The sequence below is a fragment of the Buteo buteo genome, chromosome 3 (genome assembly GCF_964188355.1).
Source record: "Buteo buteo chromosome 3, bButBut1.hap1.1, whole genome shotgun sequence".
Classification (NCBI taxonomy): Eukaryota; Metazoa; Chordata; class Aves; order Accipitriformes; family Accipitridae; genus Buteo; species Buteo buteo.
In genome coordinates, this window is record NC_134173.1 from 13,810,251 (window position 1) to 13,828,362 (window position 18,112).

Genomic DNA, 18,112 nt, shown 5'->3' on the forward strand with positions numbered 1-18,112 from the left:
TAGAATACGTTGGGTGTTCAGCGTTTGGGACAGACATGGATCAGGCCATGTGAGCCCCTTTACAGCGAAAGATTACCTGGGTCTACTACTCTGAGAGTTCTGCCTAAATCGAAGGATGTGATCAGAGGCGTATGTGGTTTCCCAGATGTATGGGACAAACATATGTGGTTTCCCAGAGGTGTGGGACAAACATGTATAAAGATCCTTCAAAACAGATCAACACGTTACTTTACAAAAACATCTCTCTCACCTGTAGCAATACTTCCTAGGAGAACAGGGAATGACTAAACAGTAATGTACCCCAAAGATTCAGTTCAGGACAGAAAATTCATTTTCAATTCTTCTTCCAATGAAGCTGTTAAAAGCAAAGCCGACAGCTATTCCAGACACAGTGACATATACTCCTCAGGCCCCTGGGCTTGGCTCTCCAGCCTTTTGGCATCAAATAGGCTAACTTCCCCTCTCTATTTCCTTGAGAATCTCAGACATTTACTGGACTCTGGCTTTGAGTCTGATTGTAAGGAGAGACAAATACCACTGCTCCCAGATGCCCTTATCCAACCCCAAAGAGCTTTCATTCACAGTAGATTGCACAACCGTTCAACAGGTAATGTTCCATCTCCTTTCCTACCTGCTCTGATGAGGACCAAAAGAAGAAGTGACATGTCACGAGTGTTTTCAGGGACACCCAATTTAGCAGCCACTAAGGTGAATGGGATAGGTCATACCTTGTACTGCAGTTGTTTAAAAGTAGCAGAGAGCTGCCATTGCATCTATTGCCATGGTTTGTGAGGCCACCTCTACAGTCATAACAGCTAAAACTTTCTTTTGATAAAAGCTTTAGATTCTGGAAGAGAACAATGTAATGCTGTACTGATGCACAATGACTGGATCTGGACTAACTATATGTTTCCTGGTGTTTTCAAAAGAGACAAAGATTGCTGTTCAGAACTATTTCTAATGAGGCAAGAACAGATGTCTTCACAGACCTGCGAAAGCTGAAGGGGTATGAAATTTTGTTGTAAGTCGTGGAGCTGTGACTGAAGTGAGGTGTCTGTAATTCACATCAAGGTCCTGAACTCCTTGGATGGATGGAAGCCTTGCTGCATCCTAGACAACATTTCAACAGCCGGTGGCTACTTTGGATTTTCTCTACGCTCACCTTAGATGAAATACCATTTTCATAGGTTGGGATCGGATTGTAAGTGTTCTTTGGTTGAGGAATTCCAGTCTTCCCCATTTCAAATAAATGAGGCTCTACAGCCAGAGCAGCAGCATTCTCTTAAAAATGTCTGACAACAAATCTCACCAGTACATTAGTTTAACTATTGGTGAAAATTGTGAACTCTGGTGGAGGAAAAGTGAAAAAACATGACACAAATAAAAGCTGAATGAACTACATGACTGAGTCATCAACAGCCAGAGATCTTTTTCATTACCAAATGAGGGAAACTAAGACTCAAATCTTTTGGGTCTCTCAAATGTCATCAGAGTTCTCTGCAACCCTGTGCTGAGGCAGATTGAGCATGTAAAGGTGACCAAGTACATCTGTTTTAATTCTCCAAAGCTATAAATAGTCTCTTGGTTCATTACAGTTTTATTTATTTCAGAAGAAAAATTAATTTTAAAAAGACTGAACCTATCTGGTTTTGCTCCCTACCAGAATGGTTACACCTCTGTATCATGGATAAGATTTTCCAGAGCAAGTTGTGCTTTTCATATCCTGTTTTGTGAGCGTGCAACTTGAGACAACATACAGAGGCCTGTTTACAGAGCAGTTGCCTTCTCAAAAAAAAGTGTATGGATCTTTCAAGCAGAATCAAAAAAATAAAGCAACAAAAAACTGAGGCAAAGAAATGTATGAACAAAAGAGTTATAGATTTCCTTCTGTGTATGTCATTAAAGAGACAGTCTTCTACAGCATTGCTTTTCAAACCTGATTTTGTATACTGAATTGCTAAACTCAGAACTAACTAAATGAAAGCATTAATAATGTAATCTATCTATGCCATATATTTTTATTTCTGTGGATTGCTTTCAGAAATGTCAGTCTTCTCTGCTAATACAAATTATCATGCATCAGTAAAAACATGCAATTTGGTATAACTTTGTTTTCCAATTAGAACTGGAAGGCCTGCCTTGAAACCTAGCTGAATGAACTAGAGAAGCTAGGTAATGCAATTGGAGGCTGTGGCATCTCTGTGTTGTATTTCAAAGTCCTGTTTTAAGAGTCTGTCTTCGGAAAATAAACAGGCAGTATCTCAGTTTTAAATATCGCATTTGCGTGACCTTTTATAGCAACATCTCACCTGTAGCAAGAAGGTCAGTGCAAAAGAAATAGTTTTAAAAACACTAGTTCTTCCCAACTCTCACATGGAACTAACACATAATAGCTACATGTACCTGATATATACCTGTAGTATCTAATATTTATGTAACATCTATCTATATGTTATGAGATATGCAATATCTGTAAGATATTAAAATATATATAAAATATATATAATATCTAACATATATAAACTTCAGAGAACTTTGTATATATTGGCTATGATCCTGAAGGAATCTCCTGTAATGAAACTTGGAAACGTGCTATGTTTATAGCAACTTTTTGATTAGAAATTTCATTTAGAGTCTTCAGTCTCTGAATTCAGTTGGGAGGCTCAGAGGGAGGATATTAGGTGGATGCATACATTTTTGCAGGTGTAAGAGTATAAATGAAGTCTTTAGTTCTGTTAGCTAGGAGTTACATTTTAAAAATATGCTTTCCGTATTTAAAAGATCAAGTTGCGAGTTTGTACGAGTGGAAAATGCATACCCAAAACTTAGGCACACAAGCAATGCTGAGTGTTATATATAACAGAAAAAAGCATTTGTACTGGCCAAGCCCCATGCCTGGCTGGTGTTGCGGTAAACATTTCTCCCAAGTGCTTTTTCTTTTTACACAAAAAAAGTTCAGTCTTTGGAAGGCACGCTGGGTTGCTGTCATCATTTATCTAGTTAAAAGCTGTTATTCTGTGAAGAAGGAATTCAGAGAACAGCAGAGCTGCTCAACATCATTGTAGAACAGAGTTTGTTCTGAGGATGCACCGAACCTTGGAAGCCGGACATAAGTGTTGAACACGCAGACCACGTAGGTGACTGCATGCACATTGTCTAAACATTTCTGATTGGTATATGTTTAGAAAAAACAAGCTCTCTGCACCATTTTTTTCTAAGGATATGACATCTTCATCTCTAAATTCTCCCAAGCAAGCCTGAAGGGCTTGAAAATGTGTTGGTCACAGAGGCTGATGACAGACAGAACATGATATTAGAAAAAAGGCACTGCAAAATAACTTTCATCTTAAAAATTATTAATCCCCTCTCCTCCTGGAGCTGAAATTCCATGAAATGAGGGGGATTAAACAGAGTACGGTGGCATGTTGCTAAGTGCTAGCCATTTCACTGCAGGGGCTATTTGTCAAATGATGCTGGTAGAGTATGTAAGGTAGTGGCATTACAAACTTGTCTTAGAAGAGTGCATTTAAATGTCACTGTACAACCATGTGTAAGAACTCTGGTATCACTACAAAGTTATACAGTATTTCACGTCTGTTTCATCTCTTTGGGGTCTACAAGATTGTATTTAACAATATTTTAATAAAAAAATGGTCACACAAAACTTCTATTGAAGACAAGCTTTGACAATAGTTCAGTAAGTTTGCACTTCTGCAGAAAAAGTAGTGTTATCAAAGTAACTGAATGTTAAGGTACGACATTCAGACATCCAATCTGATATTAAATGGTATTAAATCAGAGCACTGTGATGAATTATATTGCAATAAATAAAAATATTCTAATGCCTTATTCTTTTTTTGTTATATCATGCTTTCACTATTTATTTAATAAATCATTAGAAATTAAAGATATTTTATGGAAGAAAATAAATATTATGTTCCAAAACAGATTGCTGTCTTGGGTTCTTCTGGTATTTTTTCATGAACAAAGAAAATGCTCTTGGGGAATTACACATATTTCTATCAGTGTGTAAAATCTTATGCAAATATTTCTGAAATTATATCAGACACGATACTCCATATCAAGATGGGTCATGCAAAATCTTCCATCTATAGTCCTGACCTTCCTATGAGGGGAGACCCTTTCCAATTGAGAACTGACACGTCAGAAACACTTAGGATGAGTCTTCCTATGCAGGAGAAAATACAACTGCCTTGGTTGCTGTGTGTGGCACTAAGACTCGGGCTAGAAAAGAAGTTTAACTATCTCTCTGAATGAACTCTAATTTATTAGGTAATTTTTTTTCTGTGTTGTGTATACTTGAGAATGTTGTGCATGTCATCAACAGAGAGTTACATATTCTTTAATATATGGTATTATACCTGGTATAGTTGGTACCTATAAGGTAATCTGCCCCGGTGCCTTGATAGGATAGAGAATGAACTACTGATTTGAATTTACAAAGCATTCTTTTAGTCACACTGATGGTCAAATTTAACACAGGGCTGCTTTCACAGAGGGTGGATATACCTCAGCTGATTTAACCGCAACTTGTGGTTAATATGGAGGTCATCACTGGGTACGTAGAGAAGACTGCACTTTCTCTGCCACCAGATTATATTTCATAGGTATGCTTGTAAAGAAAACAGAATCAGATTCGTGGAACCCTATTTGTTTACAATTTACAGTAAAATTGTTCTTTAAAGGCCACGTAATCCATGAAGACTATGTTTAGTGATTTAAATGGTAGCCTATTTAATAAATGAGGACTCAGTCTTCTGCACCTTGGCTGATCATGGAAATGGATTTTTTTGTCCCTGTCACAAACTTGTCCTAATATTAGGGGTAGACAAAAGTAAGTTTCACCTCAAAAGAACATTTCTTCTTTCTCTGTAGTTGTATATGTAACATTGAGATAGTACATGTGAATATCTGTGAAGTAATTTCAGGAAGAGCTATATAAGTATTTTCTTTTGGAAAGAAGTGTCCCGTTTTGTTAGGCATTCATGTAAATAATGCATGGGAAACACTTGGGAGCTGCTGATCAAAATAGTTTTCTGTTGAAAACTTGATTTAGTAGATGAGACAAAAAGCTTTTCCCCTTGAAGTTGTTGGCTTAAATGAGTTCAAGGTGAGTGCTAGCTTAGGGAAGGCTCCAAAAAAATGAGCGGTTTCATTTCTTGTAGAACTGCCACACCAAGTTCAACATGTCCCTGGTAGAACTGTTTGTATTTACTAACAGTCTTGGCAAAGTGTTGAAAAATGGCATGAGCTTGAATACACACTATTGTTTTCCAACTACCACCAACTCTTTGAGCTCAGAAAAAAGGACTGCAAATACCTTATCTGCTTGTTTACTTTTGAAGGTACACTTTTCTGAAGTCACTCCATCACTGAGTGAACTGCATTTCAACTACGATAATAATTTCAAAACCTGTATTTTCAGCCCTGCCACTCACAAAAGAAAGGAAAGACGCAGAAATAATTCTGCCGGCTACATGACTCCATGAAGGCCGCAGGTTTATCCCATTAAGGACAGTATTTAATTAGAAGTAATGCATGGATCTGTTTTCTAATAAACACTGTAAAGGTCATCTAATTAGATATTTTATTACAAATAAATATTCTCATTTTGTTATTCTCCCTTTCCATTCATGCTGTGCTGATTTGTACTGATAGTTCTTTTGCTAGTTAGCTATCCAAGGAGAAGGGGGGTTCTATACGTGTGGGATTCATTCCTTGAAGAAAGGCGAGATTTCATCTGTTTTCCCATGGATGCACATTGGATTTAAGGGCTTTTCATTTCCCTTTAGTTCTTACGCTCATCTTTCTTGAAAGTAGCAGGCAGAAGTGATGACGTGCCATCGTTCCCTCACCACTGGGCCTAATGTTGTAAGTCATATAAAACAAGGAACAAATGTTTTCGGCTCTGCTTTCATTCCTTGTTTATACAACAGAGTCATAACCAATGAGTAGTGTGATCCAAAGAGAAATAATAGCAGCTCCCCAGTGTACCAGACCCATGCAAGACTGAGCGTTGATGCCTTCTGGAGGAATTTCTGTGGTCCTTTTCACTGTCTTGCAGAATAGGTGCCGCCTTACAGCCACAGACTGGTTCCTGCTCTGCTTCCTGATACTTTTAATGCACTACACTTTTCAGCTTTCTACTCTCATCCCTCTGTGCTTGAACTTGGGAAAAAGACCATTAAACACGAGTATTTCAGGCTTAGTATAAAATTCTTATTTGAAATAAGGAGCTATAGGTTAGGAATTCCCTGCACACAGCTTAGCTGCAATTTCAGGGCGTGATTAATTTCTCGGCGCAAATCGTCAGGCAGACACCCGCAGGGGTTCCTTACTTGTCCTTAAAGCAGAAGATTGAAACAGAGGAGCGCTCATTCATAGATGAGACGGTAATTTTACTATTGAGATACACCTGCAAACTTTTCTCCACATCGAAAGCTACCATGTAGATTTCTCTGCAGTTTTCTGACACGTTCCTTTCCGCCGCCGAAGCCTGGGTACGAGGATCTCTAGGAAAACGCCACACGCAACGAGAAAATCGAATTGCACTGGGAAGAAAGGCACAAAACTCGATGGCCAGAGCTTTGCCTTACCCTCCCTCGCACCGCTGCTAACCTCTCGGCAGCAGCCACACGAGCTGAGACGCGGGAAACCTTGGCAATACCCGGCGATAATAACCTTGATCGTGACATGCATTACACGTTAAGGCGGGAGGGACCGGCGAGCGCACCGCGCCCGGGTCTTGCAGGCAGCGGGAGGGGGGCGGCCGCTCGGTTCCTCAGCCCAAGGCTCTTCCCTTTGGGATTTTTCCCTCCCGCCCTTGCCGGGATGCAGCCTTCCTCCCTCCATCCCTCTCTCCATCCCTCCCTCCCGGCGCCGGCGGCTCCGCCGTCCAGCCCGGCCCCCTCCCGCACCGCCCCGCGCCGCCGCCAGGTGGCGCCCTGCGCCCGCGCTTGGCGCGGAGCCGCGGGCGGGGCCGGGCGCGGGTCCCGGCTCGGGGAGGGGGTGCGGGGGTCGGGGGGGGGGGGGGGTGCGGGTCTGGGAGCGGAGCCGCCCCCCGGGGAAGGACCGGTTCAATAAAGGGGGAGCCGCCGCCGCCGGGGTGCGTGGGAATGGGGCCTTTCGGGGTGCGGTGCGCGGCCTTGTGGCCTGAAGTGCCCCAAACGCCGCGTCCCTTTTAGTGGTGATTAATTAGTCTAATCGTTATTAAAGTTTACGACTTCCAAATAGGTTCCGCTTGGTGATGCTGCGCGGCGCGGGGGGCCGTTAAGCTCTAACGTGGCGGTGCCATGTTTCCACGGGGGCGACTCAGCCCGACGGGGTTAAGTAGAAATAAGGGGATAAGGGCGGGGGTGGGAGCGAGGGGGTACGGCGTTCCCCTGCCGCCCGTGAAGCCTCGCCCGGGGTGCGGGGGGGGCCGGGGCCGGGCTCCGCTCCCCTCCCGGCGTCTGAATCCCTGCCGGGTGCGAGAATGTGCGTGTGTGCATGTGTGCGTGAAGAGGGGAGGAGGGAGGGAGCGGGGTGGTGGTGGTGGCGGCTGGGGAGGGGGGGGGGATTATTGGCAATGGGCGGGAGAGAAAGAGGCGACTCCTGTTTCCTTTTCTTTCTGCCAGCGCAATCTCGGCTCATTTTCTCTAAGCAATACAAGTTCACGGACGAGCTCCCTAGCCAGCCCTCCTCTCCCGTCATGGACCTCCCAGGTAAACCAGGCCGTTCTCCTCCCCGCCGGCTGGTCCTTTTGCAAAATACCATTTTAAATGGTAGCTGTAATAAGATGCGGGCTTAGGGCAGCGGCTAGAGATGCCTCGGGGGAAGCGTAGGGGGGATCTCCCAGGAGCGAGGTCTCGGGGCGAGCGGGGAAAAACTGAGACGCAACTTCCCAGGGAGACGCCGGGTGAGGGTCTGCCTCCTGCCGTGGGTGTGCATGCCGGGGTGGGAGCCGGCGGACGCCCCAGCCGGCCGCTTCCTTCCCGAGAGTTGTTTAGGGGGAGCCGCCGGGATCGGTGGCAGCGGAGGGAGCCTGGCCTGGGGGGGGACGGGGACGACGACGACGACGACGACAAAGGTTTGGGAAGTAGGAGCCGATGCCCGAGCGCAGCAGCCCCCGGGCGGGGAGGAGGAGGGCGGCGGCGGCGGCTCCCGGAGCCCGGCCGGGGCAGCGCCGCGGCGGGGACGCGGGCTCCGGCCCCCTGCGAACCCTCGGGACAGCGGGGCAGCTCCAGCGAGGGGGAGAGGGAGCATTAGCAGCGACCCCAAAATCTCCTTCCGTAGCGGCCGGGGCGTTAGGAGGCGGACGTAGAGCCGGCTGGCAGCCGGAGTAAAAAGTGGGGCCGTGGGAACTCGCCGGGGTTTGGCGGGGCGGGAAGGGGACCGTCCGAGGCGCCCACGGGGTGCTCCCCCGTGGGCGCAGGGGCGAAATCTGCCGCGCTGCCCGCCCCCCCGCCCCCCGCCTCCACGCACGGCTGGGGCTGCGGGACCCCCCGCTGCTGGGGGACGGGAGGGAGAGCGAGAGGCGAGGAAACGCCGGGGAAGCGCGGTCTCTCCCCGCCCCGTTGGGGCGGCCGGGTCGGCGACGGGGCGGGAGCCCGCACCGGCCGGGGAGGTGGCGGGCGGCGCGGTGCCCGGCTCCCGCCCGCCCGCTTCTCTGCTTCACCGCCGCCTTTGCCCTTGCCAGGCTGCTGCGCGCCGCCCGCCCTCTGAGGAGGCTCCTTCGCCCCGCGCGGAGGAGGAGGCGGGCGGAGGAGGAGGAGGAGGAGGCGGAGGCGGAGGAGAAGGGGAGGAAGGCGCGGCCCCAGCCGCCGCTGCCCAGCCGCCGTCCCGCAGAGCGCTGGCCGCGGGGCGCCGCGGCGGCAGCAGGCGCGCAGCCCCCTCCGCCTCGCCCGCCCCCGCTGGTGGTGGCGGCGGCGGCGGCGGCGCGGGGCGCCCGCATGGCGGCGGCGAGCCGGAGCGGCGGCGGTCCGGCGGTGGGCATGGGGCGGCGGCGGCGGGGGGCGCCGGCCGAGCCGGCGGGCGGCGGCGGCGGCTGCTGCTGCTGCCTGGCGGCGGCGCTGCCGCTGCTGCTGCTGCTGCTGCCCGCCGGGTGCCCGGTGCGGGCGCAGAACGACACGGAGCCCATCGTCCTGGAGGGGAAGTGCCTGGTGGTGTGCGACTCCAGCCCCTCGGCCGACGGCGCCATCACCTCCTCCCTGGGGATCTCGGTGCGCTCGGGCAGCGCCAAGGTGGCCTTCTCGGCCACCCGCAGCACCAACCACGAGCCCTCCGAGATGAGCAACCGCACCATGACCATCTACTTCGACCAGGTCAGCCGCCGCCTGCTTCGCCTTCGCTGCTCCCCCCCCCCCCCGGCCCCTCGCCTCCCTGCGCGGACACCCCCGCCCCTAGCCCCCCGCCCCTACACGCCGGGTTCCCTTCTCGCTCCCCCGCCGCCTTTTAAGCCCGGCCCGCCCCCTCGGCAGCAGTTTTGCAGCCCAACTCCCCTGCAAGAGTTTGGGAAGTTTTGGGGTTTTAGGTGCCTGCGGGGCTTTTCTGGGGCGCTAAAGGAGGGGACGCACGCACGCTGACTTCTTGTCCGGTCCCGTCGCCAGCACGGAGAGAGTTTTACGTGCGAGTTTTTGTGCCTCAGACGCTCGCCGGGGAGCCTTGCAGCCCCGCGTTGCCCCGGGCAGTCAGGGACGACCCGGGGGGCAAGAGCGCGGATCCCTCCCCCCCCCCGTCCTCCCCTTCGGTGCTCCGTGGGCAACGCTCGTTTTCAGGGCAAGGGGAGGACAGATTTACCGATGGGCAGTCGCCGGGTCTGCCCGTTCCGAGCGCATTTGGCAATGTTACAGCATCTCTCCTGGGGAGGGAGGGCTGAGGAAGAAGAGGGTGTTTCCCGCCTTGTCAAACGAGGCGACCGAGGTCCCCGGTGGGTTATAACGGAGCGGTGTTATCCTGCGCGGAGAACGGCGGGCAGAGCCCGGCCGGGCCCTCCTGCCCCTTCCCCGCTGCACCGCTTGCTTCCCGGAGCCCATGCCCCGTCCTTCCGCTTCCTTTTTTTTGCTATGAAATTTACTTTTTTTCCTACCGCCTCTGACTCCTGAAGTAGTATTGCAGAGTCAGCCAAAATCAGCACACGCAAACTGTTTTCGCTGGTTTGTTTGTGGTTTGTTTTTTTTTTCTTTTTCCATCTGTCTGTCCGACTGTCATTCATCTGTCTACCTGTCCCTCCTAATGAGTTTGCACAGCTATTCCTCGCATACAGGATCTTGTAAAGTCAGATCAGTCGAGGAAAAGGGGAAAAAAAAAAAAAAGAACTTGCTTCAGGTACAGCATATTTTAGACGCTTTACCCCACAATGCACAGTATTTAGGAGTTTGAAGGCGTTCCTCCCTTGGTGCTCCCACAATAATGGATTAATATATTTATTTTTTTTCCTTTCTTGGAAACAATAGAGTTTGGCTATTTGGGAGGAAAGGCTCAGGATTTGGGGGGGGGGGGGGGAGGTTTTTTTTCCTCCTGCTTTGCATTTTTCTTCCTTAAAACAGAGATTGCAGCCCGCGAAGCTGAGGGTAGCCGGGGTGCCGTGGGGACAGGCACAATGGAGCAGCTGGTTCGGGCTCGCCCGCTCGCCACATGGGATAGCCATGGGCCCACGGGTTTTTCTTCCCCTCCTTACCTGTGCCTTTGGAGCCAAATCAGGCTGCCCATCGCTGGAGCTTGGAAAAGGAGGGAGAGGATGAGCCAGGGCCGGATGCCCCTCAAATCGGCAGGTTCCGCACCGCCAGCCTCTGCGGGGCCAGGATGCAGCCACCGCTTCCCAGTGAGGCTTTGCACATCTGCTGGAGGGCTCCACTCTTACTCTTTTTTTCTTTGTTCCAAAAGATGTTGAAATATATGGCAGATTGACTGCTATCAGGGAGGAGGAGCAGGCCCACCCCAGCCGCACAGCCCTCCAGAGGGACAGGGAGGCATGAGCTGGGAGGTGTTGCTGTTGCTGAGCATCCTCTCTCCCCCTTCGCCCCTCTCTGCAGTACGATTTTAGTTCTATACCCTATTAAATCCGAGGGCAGGTCTGATTTCAGTAGTGCTAGCTAAAACCCATACATTTGCATTATGAGTTGATGAGTTTCGGGGTTTTTTTTCCTCGCTTCTTTCCCCTCCCTCCTTTCCTTCCCTCCACCTCCCTCCCCTCCCGCTTCTGCCACCTTTGCTTTATTGACAGTGCAGTGTGGACATTTGCACTTCATCTAACAGGCTTTGGAGATCATTTTTGCGTAACTAAATCGTTTTATGAACTGTGATGCTTTTTAAATGTCTCTGTAACTTGGCTCCTTTCCCCTGCACTGCACTTTTAATTGTGCTGCAAATGCCATTTCGACTAGGCTTTGTATCGGTCATGGAGCTCATGTCAGATTTGCACTGGCGCTTTTCTAAGGTGGGGTCTGATTTCTCTCTTTCTCTCTCTCTTTCTTGTTTTGTTTTGGTTTGTTTGTTTGTTTACTTTCCAGGTATTAGTTAATATTGGCAACCATTTTGATCTTGCTTCCAGTATATTTGTAGCACCAAGAAAAGGGATATATAGTTTCAGTTTCCACGTGGTCAAGGTCTATAACAGACAAACCATCCAGGTGGGTTGTGATCTAAAGAAGACGCTATCTTCCCTTTTTTTTTCCAAATGCTCATTTCTAGACACTAAGGTGCATTTACAAAACCAGCAAGCGAAGAATGAGACTGTAGGTTATTTCAGTGAAAGGGGTCTGTATGCATGACAGAAATCACGCATTGCCTTAGCTTAATTCAACCCTGTTTCTAACCTGCACAAAAGTTTGGTGATGTGCACAGGGCAATAAAGTCATTGAGAGTATTGAGAAAACTCAGATTCTCTCTCTTTGCGCTTTTTAGGTAAGTTTAATGCAAAACGGCTACCCAGTGATTTCAGCTTTTGCAGGGGATCAGGACGTCACCAGAGAAGCAGCCAGCAATGGGGTCTTGCTCCACATGGAAAGAGAAGACAAAGTGCATCTCAAACTGGAAAGGGGTAACCTCATGGGAGGGTGGAAATATTCAACCTTTTCCGGCTTCTTAGTCTTTCCGCTATAAAAGAAGGCTGAATAGGAGACAGATCCAGGAGCCGGAGCAAGGATTCAATCGTTAACGACACCCTGAACTTGGCAGCACATGACAATATTTCCAGTCACCCCGTCAGACTGTCACGGTAGAAGAATGATAACCTTCTAAACTCCAACATTTGCTTTGAATATTGACAATTCCTTGGGAACCTGCGCCTCTAATTAGTTTTAGACGACAGTGATCTTTAGGAGAAATGAAATTATCGACCTGAGCAATTTGTACCTGTGATTGTAAAGTCAATTTCGGATTTTATTGTTGGGATCATTGCCTTTCTTATTCTTCTTTATTTTTTTCCTCTCTTTCATTTTTTCCTCTTTTTCTTTCTCTCGTTGTTGTCCCAATGAGACAAATAACTTGGACCACACAATTGCTTTGTCAAAGGCTCGCTCCAGAGCCAGAAGAATGAAGTGTTCAGCCCAATGAGGTGTTCTTTCCATGCTTTATTTCTTTGTGTTGTATAGCCTTAAGGAAAAAAGAAAAAAAAAAAAAGAAAAAAAGCGAAAAAAAAGAAAAAAAAAAAGAATGGCTTCAGTCTCAGTCCTGTATTTTTCTGGGGGAGGGGGATTTTGGACATTACTGTGTCAAGAAGTGCTTTATCCAGTGAAGCAAAATTTGCACGATTGGAACCTTATTTGTTTTGTGTTGTTCGTGTTTTTCATCGGCTTTTTATTTTTCCTGATTTTTGTTTGTGTGTGCGAAAAATGTAAGCTAGATTGATCAATAAGACAAAACAAAGCACATATATACCCTGTAGCTCTACGTAAAGCTAACCAGTGAACAATTCTGTCTGCACTTTCCAGCTGATCTTTATAGACCTATTTAGAGAGAGAGAAAGAGAGAGAAAGAGCGAGAGAGCTACATGATCCTTCAATTACAATCTGGAAACCGGTAAAGGAACTGACATTTCTGAATTGTCCTGACATTTCTAGAAGCAACAATGGAGGCTTTGAATATCTTCTCTGACCGTACCCTAAAATATATCCTTTCTTTGCATTACCGAGCGTATTTTGGGTGCTTTTATCTGATATTTATTTGATGTATTTGTCCACTAATGCTTGAGTACACATTGTGGGAGCACGGAGAGATGGCAGAGCAAACTCTTCCTCTTCCAAATTAAATAAAACCCTCTCCACTTGACCTGTCCATGGCAAGTATCGGAGGAGTTGCCACTAGCATCTTTGACAGCCTTTGGGAGAGGGGCCTCTGAGGATCCGCAAAGGCATCAGAAGTTGCACGCGTGCCGTGCGCTTATTAGCCGTGTGTGCTCTTCCCAGTGCAAATGGCCTCAGAGTTCTGGGGTGGACTGACATCGATACTGGAGGTTAGGAAAAGTTGTTACCCCAATCGACAAGAGGTAAAATACCAGGCCAGCGTCAATTGCATCCTTTTGCCTCATTCTCAATAAGCAGGTCTTGGTTTTTTCACTTTTTTAATGAAGGTTGGTGTATTAGACAGTGTGCTGAGGAAAATCTTGCTTGAGGAGATCCAGGAGGAGTGTTTATATTATTTTATATGATTTTTATCTTCATTTATTTAATTTGAAATATTTCATCTTGCTATTAATCCCACAAGGGTGGATGTGTATAAGAATTTATTTTTGTCAGATTTACTCCTCTGCCACAAACAAATACAATGCAAAGGCATTTGCAGCAAATTGGTGGTAGCTATGTTGTATTTCAAAATTATGGTGGACATGTCATTTTCATTGTAAATTTATCATTAAAGGGACAAAGTCAATTAAAGTCATATATTCTTAAAAAAACCCCTTATCTGTGTTGCTTATGATACCTCAGACGACTAAAACATAAGCCAATTTAATATTTTTGTGTATTTTCACCATTGATGTTGTTTGTTTGCTTTGGCGTTTCACTTTGCCGGTTACTGAATGAAGAGGTTTCAGGTTTGTTTTTTAATGGGTTGCATTTTCTAGTTCTCCCTTGTGCATTGGCATGACTGCATTGGTTCTAGTTACAAAATATCACAGGGATATGTTTAAATGCGTGAAATAAAACTTGAGTCGGCAGCAACCTCCTTCTATTAAAATACAAAAATAGTTATGAAAACAGTTGTCTTAGTGGTAGATATTGCAAAACTACTTTTAAATCTAAGTTTTTTTGTTTACAACTTGATCATATCTCTCCAGAAAATAGACACCGAGGTGGGTTCAAGGTCCCAAGTTTTCAGTTTCTATTACGTTTCCTCAGCCTTATTTTGAAATTCTGCCTACCATAATCACTTTCAGTTGTCCCACTTATCTCAGTTCATCTGGCTTGAGTAAGGCAATGACATCTTAGTTCTGGCTCTCTCCTAAGCTGAATGAGGCCAATGACAAAGTTTGCCTTGGACATATTCTTGTAAGTTTCTTAAGCCATTGGAGCTGCAGAATCTGAATATCCCACTTCATGTATTCAAGTTCAGTAATTTTGACCATGGTTATTTTATAAAGCTAAATATGTTTATATGATAACCAATGTTCTCCTGAATTTAAAGAAGGTCTCTAATATACTGCCTCTCCCTCTTCTACTCATGTGTGCTTCGTGCTAAGCTGTAGACTTAGGACTGTTATATAAAGAGTTAAATTAAATGGAAAATGGGCAGTAAATTCTTATTGTACACTACTTACAGTCACGGTGCTTTTTTTTTTTCTTTAATGTTCTTTGCAATATTTATTCCCTTTCTCCTTTTACTTGATTTTGTATCTGAGTTTGAGAAGGTGCAGCCTACTTGTGATTGGAAACAGTAGACGTTGCTATACATATAAGGCACAGATATCATGATGTATTTTATGTTAGAGGGGGAAAATGTGCAACAGCAGCGCTGTAGAATGCAACAAGAAATATTATGTGAGACCACCTAAAGGAGCCTCCCAGCACATTAAGAGTAGGCTTGTCTAAAGTCATTTATATAAATAAATTGATTGGGTAACATCCAGAGTTGGTATAAATTTAATGTTGAGGGGCACCATGAGGGTTAAGTGTAAAACATATATGGCAGCGAAGCAGGCCAATGGCACAAAACCAGCTCTCGTTCCTGTGGGAGTAATAACACAATATTCCTTCCAACAACTTTCAGACTTTCTCATAAGCTGCTGTGTGACATGATCAGAAGATATTCCCATGAAAACACCGTCTGTTTGACTGTTTCCCTTCCAGGGAACAATCTTCACCTGGGTATTTTTGGGTACCACTGTTTTAGAGTTTCTTCAGTGTACTTTTGGCAGGGTAGAAATCGGGACCTGCACTAGGAATGATAAATACTCATTGTATACTTTGTTGCCTTCCTCTAGGTTTTTGAGTTTTATATCCATAGTTTGAACACGGTCTTGACAAAAACCTGTGTGCTTTTACCTCCCCCTGAGGCAGTGGGTGTGATGGATGTGCAGTGTCTCTCATTACTGGTCAGCATCTTGCAAGCTGGATCTGTTTATTTTGGGTGGGAGGAGGAGAGAGACAGAGACATGAAACTAGGGAGTTGTTTAGAAATTACATTGTGTTTGTTGGCTGTGACTTCTTTAACTTTTAAAAAGAACATTTTGTTTTTATTGACCAAATTCGTATCTTGGACAATCTGTCAAAGTAGAAGATAGGTTAAAAGGGCTTGTTTACTGATGGAGTTATTCAGAAATAGCTGAAAATGGTTTCATGTCCTTGTAATGTGACATTCATTTCTGGAATAGGCAGGGTCACAGGTAGCTTTGTTTAAAAATAGCTGTTATAATTAATAGTCTGCTTCAATCCAGGATAACTTTCTAGTGTTAACAAGCATTAAAAAATTGGTGTCATTAATATACTTCATCATTTTCATGGGTAGTGACTTGTCAGCTAAAGTCCATTAAACAGTTATATGTAACTAAAGAGAAATAATTGATTCACCTGTTTTTATTTATTGTTGAAAGGCCAAGGTATGTCTTTGAGGCAATGCTCAGTTTCTAGATTTGGAACCACACACTGTCTTGAACAATTGTTCCAGGATCATGTTTGATGAGATGAGTCATGCCCATTTTTAATCAAGGTGGTAAATAATAATGATTCATTGTAAAATACCCGTTTTCTTAATGGAGGAGATTCTTTTATTTGACTTGTTTTCATCTGTCGGAATGCTCAAACCAGAACTTCATGATTCCTGGCCACCTGTTAACTAGATCACATGAACAGGTTATAAACTCCTGAGAATTATTGCTGTGCATCGTGACTGTAGTTAGACCCAGACTAGGTGGCTGTGCAGATGACAGGCAAACCTTTTGATCAGCTGCTGATATATAATCAAGTATCAGCAAAATACAAGTGCTCCATATTAAAATAAATATATTGTCATTTCAATGAAGAGGCTAATCCTGCTTGGTTTATTTACTTCAGTAAAGTCCATTCTTCTATAGAGGAGCTTATGAAAAACATCAATAGCATTTGGCCTGAATTGTAGGATTTGGATTTTAGTCATGATCTACTCTTACGTTTACTTTAAAAATCAGTGACGGTAATCAGTGCAAACCTTTAGTTAACCCAATAATCATTCTTCTGTTTAAATGTATTTCAGTACTAATAAAAATTCTGATAATGTAATCAAAATCCTACAAATATAATTTGAATGCACATTTTAAATCCATTCTCAAAACAGTAATGTTTATGGGCTTATCCAACATAATAATGATCTTTTTTCTTATTAGCTGTTATCAATAAAATCCAGAGACCACTAATTGTATTTTGTACTATTTGAGTGTAATGATGAAAATACGCTTCACATGCCAAGTATATCTAACGTACCACATTTCTTCCTAGGTAATATACGTTAAAGTATTTTGTGAATCCCCTCTGCTATTCAACAGCAAAACAAAGGTGCCTAACTTGCTGGGTCTCTGCAGATATACCACAGATAATATAAATAATGGCCTAGCAAGACATGGAGAAGCAAATAATGAGTACTATTATGAATTCTGCATAAAAAAAAAATTATATATCTGCATCAACAGAAATTCAGGTTGTATTGACAAATGTTCCAAAACTCAGGAAATATTAAAGTTAAGTTTTTAAACTAATGTTACTGACTGATACTACTTCCATTGTAATAATGAAGTATTATTTTTTTCTATGAGAATCTCAAAAAATTTAAATTATTTTGTGAGATCAGCTGTATTAAAAGACCCTTGTTCAGAGTATTGATATAATGACTCAACAGAAAAACGTTTATCAGTTTGTAATTAGTAGTTATTATGTAAAATTGTCATTACACCTGATATATTTCAATTAATTGAAACTACTTATTTGAAATGCTTTTATTTCTCTGTGTGTGAATATACACACAAGTGCATACACATATATATATGTACACAGGCATGTAAAACATACATTTTTAGCTAGGAATGGATGGGCAGAGCTCTGACGTTTTCGTATATAGTTTGGCCTTCCTTTCTCTGAAGCGTTACCCCCAAAATAATTGTTATTTTATTTATTGTCATTCTAAACTTGAAACTGTTTATCGGTGCTTATAACCAAAATTATACAGAGGAACAGCAAATGGCAGCATACGTTTCAGTCCTGAGAGCTGCCACAGTTTAGGTAATATTAGGGTAAAGGGAAGCATAGAGTTATTAATAAAAGACTTTCATTGCTTCAAGTGCTGTTGAAAGCTGTTGTGGCAAGTGATCCTATAGTGATGTGTGGGAATTGCTTGAAAACATCGAACAGGGAGCTATTGCAGACTGGAGGCTCAGTTTGTCCTCTTGACACTGGATGGGAAACCTGCAATACATATTATAACTGAAGGAGAAAATACGTGCCTATACTTAGTTGTTTAGCAACAATAATCCTCATATGCTGACTTAATTTTGGTTGTGTAACTGTTTTCTGTATATGCATTATATTGTCACATATCAGAACTAAGAATACAGTGACTTCAGTGGATAAAGGATAAAGGGTTTTCCAACTTTGTATTTGTTCAACTAGGAGAAATAACCTAGCACAGAAATTACATTGCTCCTACAGGC

The 18,112-nt window shown here is 44.7% G+C and overlaps 1 protein-coding gene and 1 long non-coding RNA gene across 2 annotated transcripts in view; one reads left to right on the forward strand and one right to left on the reverse strand.

The window, feature by feature from the left end:
* Positions 1 to 10,189, reverse strand: part of LOC142028907 (uncharacterized) — a 27,882-nt gene extending 17,693 nt beyond the window's left edge. Inside the window, exon 1 of the long non-coding RNA XR_012649739.1 lies at positions 9,799 to 10,189. This is a non-coding gene — a long non-coding RNA (uncharacterized LOC142028907). The remainder of the gene's footprint in view (positions 1 to 9,798) is intronic.
* CBLN2 (cerebellin 2 precursor) lies at positions 8,798 to 15,999 on the forward strand. Its single transcript, XM_075022882.1, has 3 exons — positions 8,798 to 9,323; positions 11,511 to 11,630; positions 11,905 to 15,999. Exons 1-3 carry the CDS (start codon positions 8,952 to 8,954, stop codon positions 12,100 to 12,102), a joined length of 690 nt encoding a protein of 229 aa, XP_074878983.1. The 5' UTR covers positions 8,798 to 8,951; the 3' UTR covers positions 12,103 to 15,999.
* Positions 16,000 to 18,112: the final 2,113 nt, after the last annotated feature.

What these genes read in the sequence shown, in the direction of transcription:
- CBLN2 (XM_075022882.1), top strand. Translation starts at nt 8,952, where the DNA reads ATGGCGGCGGCGAGCCGGAGCGGCGGCGGTCCGGCGGTGGGCATGGGG. An exon ending in TGACCATCTACTTCGACCAG is followed by an intron (nt 9,324 to 11,510) that starts GTCAGCCGCCGC and finishes TTTACTTTCCAG; the next exon opens with GTATTAGTTAATATTGGCAA. An exon ending in ATAACAGACAAACCATCCAG is followed by an intron (nt 11,631 to 11,904) that starts GTGGGTTGTGAT and finishes TGCGCTTTTTAG; the next exon opens with GTAAGTTTAATGCAAAACGG.